General features: G+C 43.1%; 1 protein-coding gene across 2 annotated transcripts in view; it reads left to right on the top strand.

The window, feature by feature from the left end:
- Nucleotides 1-12,617, top strand: part of Usp6nl (USP6 N-terminal like) — a 123,336-nt gene that overhangs the window by 64,730 nt on the left and 45,989 nt on the right. The window contains exons 3-5 of one of the 2 annotated variants that reach the window (XM_021215332.1): nt 1,667-1,734; nt 5,094-5,176; nt 11,087-11,126. In XM_021215332.1, coding sequence (XP_021070991.1) covers nt 1,667-1,734; nt 5,094-5,176; nt 11,087-11,126 — 191 coding nt within the window. Of the gene's footprint in view, nt 1-1,666; nt 1,735-5,093; nt 5,177-11,086; nt 11,127-12,617 lie in introns of those variants that run through there. The other variant, XM_029547427.1, reaches the window with a different exon arrangement.

A 12,617-nucleotide genomic window follows, 5' to 3' on the forward strand; every position in this document is an offset into this window, starting at 1 on the left:
TCCCTCCCTCCCTCCCTCCCTCCCTCCCTCCTGCCCTTCCTCCCATCACCTATTTGATAGTACACAGATCAAAGCCAGCGTGTGGAGGAAAGTGCTGTTTGACTTATATTTTGATGTCACAGTCCATCAGGGAGGGAGATAAGGGCAGGAGCTGAAGCAGAGACCATGGAGGAGTGCTGCTAACTGGTGCCCTCTCTGTGGCTACTTCAGCAGGCTTTCTTATACAACCTGTCTAGTGGCAGCACTGCCCACAGTGGACCTCGTCCCTCCAATATCAATCATTAATTGAGAAATTGCTGCAGAGATATGTGAACTAAGCAGATGGAGGCTTTTCTCAGTTGAGATTTCCTCTTTAGTTTGTAGTTTGTGTCAAGATGACAAGACAACAACAGCAACAACAACAAAAAACATACTCCCTAACTTGTTTTGAGTCAGAGTGTTTTGTCACAGCAGTAGAGAGCAAACTAGGACAACATATACATCTCTTATTTTTAAGCAAACATAAAGTATTATTCTGTGTGACCCTTTCAGCATCCTTAGTGTTATTTATCCTTCCTTCCTTTCTCTCCCCCTGCTTTGCCCTGCTTTCCACTTCCCAGTTAAATCCTCCATGTTTTTACCATTTCAGTTTCTATTTCCTATTCTATGAAATTCTTAATTCAAAGTATAGCTACAAGGCCTTTCTATGCCTGGCTCAGTTCCTAAATTAATGACACGGAGACCTTTTATTAATTCAGAAAGCTTAGGCTTGTTCCCAACTAACTCTTAGTTTAAATTAACCTTTTTATACTAATCTACGTTCTGCCATGTGGCTCACTACCTCGCCTCAGTCCCAGCACTCGTCTCTTCCTCCATGTCTTACTGGCAAATCTTCTCTCTCTGATTCTTTCCCAGAGTTCCTATCTCTGCTGGATGCCCTGCCTATCCTTTCCTGTCTATCTATTGACCGTTCAACTCTTTATTAAACCAATCAGAATGTGTCTTGGGCAGGTGAGCAAGGACAGAGAAACATCTTCACACAGTGTACAAAAAGATTATCACAACACAAAGTTGATCTTTGAGTGCTGTATCCATGACTTTCCTAGTCGCTGTGGCCAACTGTTATACTGGTAACAGACACAGCCAAGGAAAGACATGCTTGTTTTGGCTTATGGTTTCATGTGACTGGCTAGGGAGGCAGGACGATAGGAACGTGTTGCTGAGTCCTCTCAAGTGGTGCTAAACGAGCAAGCAGAGAGAAGTGACAAGGCTGGGCTCTATGATCAAGGCCTGCCTTTGCCCCCCGACCCCTATCTACCAGTCAAGGTTCTGTGTCCCAAAACTTCCATAGTCTCCCAAAATAATACAACCAGATCAAGACCAGATACTCAAACATGGACTTGGGAGGTGTGTGTAGGTGAGGGAGGCACATCTCATTGAAATTACGACTACAGCAAGGGCTTAGATTCCTGAAGCCTGTGCTGTATAACTAAATTCACACTCTTTGACTTTATACATAGTGTTGGACATGATGGATCAGTTAGTATTCTAAAACCGCACCTAAAAAGTCATTTTGATTTTATTACTTTTTCGTTGTAGGCCATATTGCTTTTATGTTCTATTAGTTTTATGACTAACTTTTATTATACTTGGGATAACAGCCCATCTAAATTTGATCTCTCCACAGATTCTGACCAGGATGTAGCACTCAAACTTGCTCAAGAACGAGCTGAAATAGTTGCTAAATATGACAGAGTGAGTATCTATATTTATTCTTTAAGTGTGTTTATTAAAAAATTCATATAAATAGAAAGGGACTTGCTTTTTGGAAAGCTGAAATCACAGGAAGTTTGTTGTCTTTGTGAGAACATAGAGTTCAACTCTTTATTTCTCCTCCCTCCCTCCTTCCCTCCTTCCTTTTTGCTGGCCGCCCCCCCCCCCCGCCCTGCTGCTTTCTGCCGAGTTGGCCCGCTCTGCTTCCGTGTCTGGGCACTGGCTGCTTCTGTCCTGGAGTACTTGTGTCCTGGGTTTGCAGGGACCCTATTGCCCACCTCCTTGACATGGTTCTGCGGATCTCCCTTTCTGAACGTGATCTGCAGCTGCTCTGTTTATCGTCAGCCGAATACCAGTTACTCCAGGTTTTGATATATTTTGCTTGTTATCTGCTCTTCTAGAATAGAAACTTTTTGGGTTAAATTTTGTTTGATTTATTCCTCTAAACTAAATACCTGGAACAATTTTTGACTCATAGCAGCTACTTAATAAATACTTGAGTATATAAATATATAGAACTAAATAATCTTATATGAGTACTCTATTTGTGGTCTGTGAATTTACTGTAAATCTCAGATTCTTGTATTTATGTTTCATATAAAATCAATTTTAACTAGCATTTTACCCATGTGTCACAATGAGATTTATTTTTTAATTTTCTAATATTTTTGTTTTTTGAGAATCTTGTACCTGCATATAATGTATTTTGTTCATATTCACCCCTATTCCTCCTAGCTCCTCCCACATCCACTCCGCACCTCTTTTTCCTACTCTCAAGTAGCTTACTTTCTCCCTTTCCTTTTCCCTTTCCCTTTCCCTTTTCCTTTCCATTTCTTACCCACCAAGTCCAGTTTGTGCTGCTCATACATGCACATGGGTGTGTGCAGCCTTGGCAGGATGTGTTTCTCTCACTAGAGACCATGCCCCTAGAAGAGTCCGAGTCCTCTCCTCCTCGCATCACTTGTCTGTCAGTACCTGGCAGTAGTTCCTCAGCTCAGGGTAGGGGCTTAGGACCCACTCCCTCCTGCATGCTGCAATGCTGACTGCATGGATACTGTGCGGGCAGCACCACTGCTGCGAGCTCCTGAGTACACCCAGAAGACACTGTTTTATCCTCTTCCTCCTTGGCCTCTGACTCTAACAGCCTTTTGTCCTTCTTCCACAGTGTTCTTGAGCCTTGGAGGAGAAGAGGTATAACATAGAGAGAGAGCCCATTCATGGTAGATAGAGCACTCTCAGACGCTCACTCTCTGCCTTTGACCCATAGTGAGGTCCTATGCTAATAGCTGTCTGCTGCACAGAGAACTTCTCTGATGAGAACTGGAAGCTTTGCTCATCTGGGGAGAGAGATGTGTCTTTAGAGGGCAGCGGGGTGGTGTAGGTTCACCCTGGGGCACATGGCTCCCCAGTTGTGTAGTCTTAGATTTACTTCACCAGGCATGCGTTTCCCACTGTGACGTGTCCTTGTCTTGGTTAGCTTTAGTGGTCAACTTGACACAGTCCAGAGTTATCTGAGAAGAGAAGCCTTCCTTGAGAAATGTATAGGTTAGGCTGTGAGCATGTCTGTGAGTCTATTTGATTGTTAGTGATGCAGGAGGGTCCACCCTGCTGTCGCAGGTACCATTCCTCAGGTGGTAGTCCTAGCTATATAAAAATAGTTAAGCCAGGAGGCCTGTCAGCAAGCAGCTTTCTTTCACGATTCCTGCCTCTAGATTCCTGCCTTGAGCTCCTGGCTTCACTCAACCTCAGGGATGGCGTGTGTCCTGCACGTGGAGGCCAAGGCTTCCTCACAGCGCTCATGAGCACATCTTGCAAGATTGGTCAAAAGCTCACAGGGCTCACAGCTGGCTCAGACTACTTCTTCCTCAGTAGCCTGCAGAGCATCTCCTGATCCTAAGAGAGCTAGCCAGCACACCTCTCTCTTGTGCCCTTTACAAACTTCCCTTCCTCTCAGTTTTACCCATCTCCTTTCTCACCTAAAGCACCCTCCCCACCCCCCTCTCTTCCTTTGTATTACCCAGCATAGAATCGTTCTTGGTTTTGATGTAAAGGATTACCAATAATTTGTTATCAACATGTGTCTCCTTATTTATTTCTCCTTTAATAAGTTATAACGTTTGTTTGCAGGTCTCAGCTACGTCTCCAGCACCTGAACATAGTCATACATCTCTTTTGATATTTTGTAGGCATAATAGGAACGTGAAATTACAGCCATCTGGCCTGTGCCCTTCCTCTAGGGAAGCACAGCGGCAGTGTTCAGTCACGTTCCCAGAGTCCCAGTGCTGTGTTAGCTGTTGGTATCACCCATGAAAAGCCCCCACAACTTAGCTAGCTGCATAGCTAATGGACGGGGAGCCAGTAGCACTGCTTACGCCCCTGCAGACACCTTTCCACTACCCAGCCACCCACCTGTATATAGTTGGCCAAAGTTAGGACTAGGGAAACTTTAAATATGTGATACAGAAATGGTTTCTGACAGTCCTTGCCCTTAGGATAGCTGTAGTCTACTGGAGGGAAAACAGGAGCAGACATTATGAAATAGACTTGGATGGAAGTGTCCACAAGTCTAAAATGTGAAGGGTTGACATTGCTTTTAGGAATCCTAAATTCATCAGTATTACCCATGGGTAGATGGTACCGAAAGGGCTTAGAGTGTGGGCATGGCAGCAGTTAAGGGTCATCTATGACAAAGCGATCATACAGAGAGGTCAAGGGCTTGAAGAGAACTGTCAGGGATCAGCAGAGGACGAGCTATACAAGTGGGGAGACCAGCGAGGTCGAGGGCCATTGCCAAGTAGTGCTTGCAGTAGTGTTGAGTACTGCAGCCCGATGAGTGCTCTCGGGCCTGACACCTTACCTGTTTTGAGAGGGAGAAAGGGCGGGGAAGCTTGCTGTGTAGCTCTAGCAAGCCTGGAACTCAGAGAGCTCTGCTTGCCTCTGTGCCTGAAGTACTGGCATTCAATGCATGTGCTACCACACCCATTTGGAAGCCAGTGTTTTGCTTTAGCAACAAGAATAGATTGAGGGCTGATGCAGCTGGGAAAGCAAGCAAAGGAGGGACAGAACTGCATCACCTTTTCTGATAAATCTACCTGAAAGGCCTGCTCTACAGAGTTCATTGTAGAACTCAAGGTTTCTCGGTTTCTCGTGCAGTAGCTTTCTGTCCCCAGTGATTTCCCTCAGGACACCTTTGATAGAGAAGTACGTATGTCAGCTCTTGGTAAGGGGCAATAATGACACTGCCAGGAATAGTGGGGGTAAAAACTGTCCACGTGTTTGCTCTTTCTCACTAGAAGCACGTTCCTCGGCATTGTAAACTCCCCTTGTCACCTCTGTTTCAGGGACGGGAAGGTGCAGAGATCGAGCCCTGGGAAGACGCCGATTATCTTGTTTACAAAGTCACCGATAGATTTGGCTTTTTACAGTAAGTCACACAGATTGAAAGCTGTCTTTTTTTTTTTTTTTTTTTTTTTTTTTTAGTTATAATCTTTCTTTAGTTGTCTGTTATTAAATTTAGTAGATTTTTTTTTCTAAGATTCCAGGAGTGATCTAGTTTATCTTCCGTGGGTAAATTGAGCTATAGTTAAGAATATAATCTGTACTGCCTTCATGTTTTATAAAGGGTACAATCAGTGCATAAGTGAGTTATATTAATAATTTAACAGTTAAGTGCACATGGATAACATTTATATTTTTAAAATATTTTAAAACATTTAATTTTATATGGATGAATTTTAAAAATAACTAGCAATTAAAAAATGAGTGTTGTGCAACCTAAAATTGAGCAATGAAAAAAATGCCAAATGAATCTTCCTTATAGTTATAAATGTAGTCATGGTCTTGCTCCTCAAGATTAACTTTATCTATCCTATGTTTTGTAGAGACTTGAGCGAGGTAGTGGTAATTCAGTTAAAAGATTTGACTCATAAAGCTATCCCACAAACTGATGTCCATCTGGTGTTTTAGGTCCTAGCGCTGTCTGAATTGTGTGTGTTCATTTTGCCCGCTAGCCAGCTTCTAGTGAGTGATACTCCAGTGAGTTCATACTTCATCTAGAGAAAAGACTCAGAGTTACCGTGTATGCTGTGTGCTGAGGCTTTGAAGAACTCAGATGTGGGAGTATTTTACAAAGCTCTTTTTATGTGTAGAGCTGGTGCCTGTGTGGCGCTGTCTGAGCCTTTGACCTTCCCCGGAGGACAGCAGAACCTAGGATCCCGCCACTGTCCGCAATTCCCTGCCTTCTTTGTTTTTATTTCCTTTGTTTTCTTCTACCTCCCTCTCCTCCTCTTCCTCTTCCTCCTTTTTCTCTCCTTCTCCCTCCTCTTGTCATTGAACTGTTACAACTGTGGTGAGAACCCATGGACAGTTGTCGTAGTCAAGTACAGACCCGGGTTGAATCCTGTTTTGAAGGATGACAATCTGAGGAGAAAGACTCTTAAGCTCAGTATGTCATAAGTTTGGTCTGCATATTAGAAAAGTTGAAAAAAAGATTTCTAGATTCTGTCCTCGATTTTGATTCAGAAGATGGGATGCAACCCAGTTCATTTTGACCATTCCATTCACATAATTATATGTTTTTAAAAATTGTGTAGTGCAAATAGTATGAAATACATTAGGAAAACGCCTACTTTCCAAAAGGGTGTATTAGTTACCTAAACTTTCTTTCTTGTCAGTTGGAACAAATTTAAGTCTTACAGACAAGTTCTTGCCCAAGATCCAAACTTGTATCTGTCAGTTAAAAAGTTGTAGTTTATTTTGTTTGTTGTTTTGTTTTAATTTTAATTTTTTTTTTAAGTTGGGCTGAGGTCTAGTTGGCTGTAGTGGGGAAAGTCATCCACTAACTTACCTTGATATTCTTAGTCACTATCATTCGTAAATACTCAGTGCATGCCAGACACTGTTCTAAGCATTTACTCATTCTCTGGGTTCTAGAGGGTGAAGCTGGAGCGCTCAAGTTGCCTTGAGTTGATTGACAGGTCAGCTCCTAGGCTAGGGTCTAGGGTAGACCATGCTGCTACTGTTGCCTACTGCGCTGCTTCCTTTGTTTTAATGAGAGTGATACAGGCTGAGAGCTGTGACATGCCTGCACAGGAGACTGAAATGGCGGCTTCTATAACATACTTACTAAGAGCAAAATGAACTGGCAGGTACCAGTTCTCCTGATGTCACACTAGCTCCTAAAACCTTTTTTTATCAAAAAAAACCCAAACAAACAAACAAAAAAACCACCAACAAGACCGGGCATGGTGGCCCACGCCTTTAATCCCAGCACTCAGGAGGCAGAGGCAGGGGGATTTCTAAGTTTGAGGCCAGCCTGGTCTACAGAGTGAGTTCCAGGACAGTCAGAGCTACACAGAGAAACCCTGTCTCGAAAAACCAAAACAACAACAACAACAAAAAAAAAAAACCCAACTTTTTTTTATACTAGAGTCCCCAAACAGAAGCACAAATGAAAGCAGTGCTGGAGAGGAGAGGATTCCGGTGTGATTGATGCGCAGCTTTAGTAGCTGGTGTCTGTTCCAGTGTCTACTTGTAGTAAAGCTTTCTCCAGATTGCTGCTGATGGCTGTTATTGCTTGCCACAGTAGATAGGACTCTATCGTACCTTCGGATGAAGTTTTTAGTGTGAGCATTGAGATACTACTTTCTGCCATGCCTTGATCAAAAGAGCACTTCTCCCGTCTTAGCTATGTGTAAGGTTGGATTGCTGCTGCAATTGAGATTAGATTTTAAATTCATTGCCTTGCTGGGATATGCTGAATACTCGATGATATTAACTAAGATTGCTATGATATATAAAGTGATGACAAAAATTAGCACAGTATAAGATTGACTTGATTTGATAACACAGTTGACAATGAGTGTAAAAGCTGTTGCCAGACCAGCTTGTGCTAGAGTTACAGCCGCACACTGGAAGAGTGGAGCTTGCTTCAGAGGTTGGATAAATGTTTAGCAAAAAGTAGCTACCACAGTCTTCTGGACAAAAGAATGTCTGGTATTTGTGTAATGATAAATACTGTTTTGGGGTCACAAGTTTTTAATAGAAGAGAGAATTAAAAGGAAACTGTACCAAAAATAGAGGAGGTCAGATAACACCAAGCATCAGATGTTCAACTACTTATCTAAACTTCTGTATTTATAAAAGGCAGTGGAGTCAGCCTATATAGGTCTGTAAGAGGCAGTGAGTGAAGGTGCTCTTGCTTTCAACACTATCCGTTTTGATTAGAAAGGTGGCAGAGCTCTTACCAATTTTAGAAGTAGATTTTAACAAGGTTGACTCTAAACTTAAATAAAATTTGCTTCAAAACCAAAAATGAACCATATCAATATATCCAACTTAACTGATTTAAACTATTTTAACAAAGTGTGTTTCCAAGTGAGTGTTTATTTGACATTTTAAAAAGATGCCACATTAATTGTTGGGAGATGGGACTCATCCTCAGCAGTCCATGGCGCCCAGTCCAGGGGAGAAGCATGCCAACCAAAGCCTTTGTCTTCTTCCTGATGACTGCTGCTTTACTCAACCGTTAATCAGAAGGAGCAGCTTGTCTGTTGTAGAAAGTATTTAATCTCTAATGGGAGCTTCATTCCCACCTTTTATCATCCAGTTCCCAGATCAAAAACACACGACCTTTATATTGATAATAAGCCTTAATCAGCACTAGAGCTGGGCAGATTATCTACCCTCTAAGCTATTAGAATCTACTCCCCATCAATAGCCCCAAATTAGAACTTGCCATGCTCTATTTAGGCTGCTCTTAACTCCAGTTGGCCAGCCCTCCTAGCCATGTTGTCATGACTTACCTAACCCACTGACCCTCGGCATCTTCTCCAGGGTACCCTCCCCAGCCCCCATCTCCTGCCCAACTCTAGGCTGTAGGTAGTTTTATTTGGGGCAGCAAGGTTACTTAGCATTCATTCGAGTCTACCTGCAGATTCTCTCATCCCTGGGGGAAACCAGGCTTTGGGGGCCAGTGTTTAGCCTTATAATACATAGCAAGTGACCAAACCTCAACACTTGTCAGCTGAGTGTTGTCTCTGAGCAGTCCACTTGTGCCTTCTCAGTCCAATTCTCTAAAGCAAGGGATAGATAGTGGTCATTTGTTAGCAAGAGCCAGATACTAAATGGTTCTGCATTTGTGGACCATGTGTCTTTGTCACAGTGACTCTGCCCCAGACAGTATCTAAATGAGTAAGAATGACAGTGTTCCAGTAAAACGTTATTTATGAAAACAGACAGCAAACAAGATTTGACCCATGACCCACGGTTTGCTGACCAGGAAGGATACTCATCTGTGTATTCTGACGGTGCTCTTTCCTTTCTTCTGCCTGAGGGAGATTCAGAGATACAGACTATTAGAGCCATGTTGGTGGCTCACACATTTATTCCCAGCACTTGGAAGGGGGAGGCAGGCAGATCTCTGGTATACAGAGAAAGTTCCAGGACATCCAGGGCTATGCAGAGAAGACTTGTCTTGGAAAAAATAGGTGGTGGGGAGGAGAAAAAAAGAAAAGAAAGATACAGATTACCGGCGTAAGCAGACATGCCTTTTAGTATAGATCTGTTTGGTGTTCTCTGACCTCGGATGGCTGTGAGCCTCAGCATATGCCTGCGCAGGGATTGAGGACAAGGTCTGTAAAGGTCAGTGTGTACACAACAGGTTCTGTTTGGGAGGTTGTAAGCATAAGCTATTGAGAGGACCCACTCCTGTTGTCGTCCATCTTTGAGGTCTGAAGACTGTACTCCATCCTTAGAATTTCTGTTTTTTCTGAAACTGTGGTCTCATCTTCTGTCCTTTTTCTGTGTACACCCCAGCATAGCTACATGGATGTAAATGCACTGGGTTATGTTGTAGAGAACATTTCTGTGTTAGGTTAAGTGACTCAATGAAAATGTTTATTTTCTTATCTATCAGAAGAGGGATTTGGGTTTTCTCACTAAGTCCTCTTCTGGCTTTATACCACTTTTGTCAGTTTCATTGCTGTGATTAAATGGTTCATGTAAGGGCTCTTCAGAGAAACAAAGAATGACATAGGAAATACTAGGCTTGGGAATAATCTGTCATGTTCTTAAAAGTGGTGCCCCTTGATCTCAAGAGAAAACAGAAGCAAGAATATGCACACGTTGTTGTCAGAACATGCATACTGTCGAGAGAGTGCCGAGATCAGTTTTGTCTATATGCAGTGCTTCATTTATTACTGACACTTCATCTAAAAGTCTCAGGATACTTAACATTAAATTCACTAGCCCATTGGAAGCCAATTTTTTTTCTCTTTTCTCTTCTTTTTTGATATTGGGAATTAAACCTAAGGCTCCAGTCATGCCAAAAGCATACCCTACCCTACCATTGCTTTACATCTTCAGCATGTGTGTGTGCTTGTCTGTGTAAGTGATGCACACACTCAGTCACGTATATGAGTTCATGTGTATACATGTTCACATGTGTGTATTTTCATGTAGAAGCCAGAGGTAAACTTGGATGTTTCTTAGAAGCCATTATTTTTTTCTTCAATGTAGGTTTCTCATTGGACCTTGTAACCAGCCAGTTAGACTAGGCTGGCCGGCCAGTGAGCCCCAGAGATCTGCCTCTGCCTTCCCAGTGAATGTCCCCATACCTTTGTGTGTGTTGGCAGTTGCTAAGGATTGAACTCTGGTCTTCTTTCTTGTGTAGCAAGCACTTTACAAGCTGAGCCATCTCTTCTGCACTTCCAACTCTGACTTTATATTTTTATTTCAAGACAGGATCTCACTAAGTTGCCCATATAGGCTTTGAGCTCACTGATAACCCAGGCAGTTGTTGATTAGCTGGGGTTTAGGTCCTGGCCCTCCAGGCCTGGCTCCAGTTCTTTTCTTTCTGCTAATTTTAGTGTCTAGCTTGCCACTTGGCTTGGTAGAAGTTGTGTTGGAGCTTCCTTTACCTAATGTGTGAGGACTGGCACCCCAGCACAGCAGAGGTGAAGTAGCTGTGAGAAAGACTGTGATTCACAGAGCCTAAAACATTTACTGTTTGCAGTGACTGAACCGTGGTCTAGGGATTGTTCTCCAACAGAACTGGCTGCCATAGTAGAACTGTTGAGTATGGGAGCTCGCGATCCATGACTTTTGTGAGGTGGGGTGCTGTAGTGAGACAGACTTGATTTGTTCCCTGTAGGCTAGTGACTGCCCTGTTTAAATGAGGCATGCTGTGACAATAGATCAGGTGGATTTTCTGTTGAATCTGGTGGAGTGGACACATGAAGCACACATCCCTCTAGAGTCAGGAATGACATAGGATGCAGTCGCTAAGACTCTGCTCTGGTCTCAACCATTCCGTGTCTGTTGTTATTCTCTGCAGTGAGGAGGAGCTCCCATACCATAATGCAGCGGCGGATCGGGTAAGTGTGGCTCTTTGTTTATTTGTAGTTATTGATGAATTGCCTCAGGGAATAGAATCTGCCTTTGTCATTTTTGAGTGCTGTATTGTATGCGGCTGGCATTGTCAGAATTTGACCATAATGGTATCACTCTTAAGAAAGTAACTAAAAGAAGCATGAAATGGGTTTAGGAGGATTTATGAAATTCTCATTTTTCTTTAAAAGTAAGAAAAAGGATAGAACTCTAAAATGTTTAGCCCCAGCTTCAGGTTCTACCTGTATGAAACTGCCTCTCTGTGGCAGAACTTTCATCCGTCCATCTGTCCGTCCATCTGCATCGAGTAGGCCTGTGCACTGGTGATGGTTTTTGTTTGGCTAGTTTCCCTCAGCGTTTGCTAGTTCTTTGAGCTGCCCACACGGTGTGTTTTGGTCACTTCTCCCTCCTTCCCTGCCCACTCAGCTTTTGAGTCCTTTTTGTTTTTAAACCCATCAAATTTTGGCTGCCTGCATACTCTTGGATGTGTGGTCTTTATTGGAGAGTGGTCAACCCTTAAAGAAAATGGTCTTTCCCCCTCCCAACAGCTATCAGCTGCCAATAGCTTCCTAGCTAGCAACTGGGTGCGACTTCTTACCCACCTCCCTCTCCATGCTGGGATTTTGTCTGGCTTGACCTGTGCACATCTCATGCATGCTGTCACAACTGCTGTGTATGTGTACAGCTGCTCTGCTGTGTTAGAAAATCATTTCCTTATAATACCCACCGTCTCTGGCTCTTACACTCTTCCATCATCGTATCTCTGAGCCTTGGAGGAGAGGATGTGGGATAGATGTTCCATTTAGGGCATAATTCCTATTCTCTACACCTCGAACAGTTGTGAGTCTCTGTTTATCACCTTCCACTGTAGAAAGGAAGCTTCCGAGGGAGGTCCAACAGCTACAGTACTCTGGGTACAGCAGTGAGTTATTAGGAGTACAGCACCCCAAGCACCCTGATGAGCCCTCTGGATACTAAAGCACTGCTGTAGGCCCATAGCTCTGAGGAAGCAACTGTCCGACTTCCCCCAAGTAATGACTGAAGCATTTCCTGTAGTCAGTTAACTACGTTAGCATTCCAAGGACTTGGACAAGTGACACAGTAACCCTGTCTGCTTTTCTTTAAACATTTCTTCACTCTACTTAGTGAGGAGCTGGTTCTCCTCCTGGCTGTGCATGAGAAGTAGGGATGGGAAGTTTCAGTTGCTTAGAATTTCCTTACTCTTCCCCCTTCTCTCCTAAAATGAATGGGAGGATGAAAGTGAAGGTATTTTGTTTGTGTGTGTTCTACTGAGGGTGAGAGCTGAGCTTCAGACATTGCAGATGAAATTGAAGATGTAATTAAAAAAATATTTTAAGGAAGATTTCTAAGATCAAAATTTTCTGAAAATCAAAACTGTAGTAAAACCTTATGATGTGAACAGACTTGTTATTTTCCGTCTATGAAGAACACCCGTGAACACCTCTTTCAGGCAGCTG

This window comes from Mus pahari, chromosome 16 (genome assembly GCF_900095145.1).
Source record: "Mus pahari chromosome 16, PAHARI_EIJ_v1.1, whole genome shotgun sequence".
In the NCBI taxonomy this organism is placed as follows: Eukaryota; Metazoa; Chordata; class Mammalia; order Rodentia; family Muridae; genus Mus; species Mus pahari.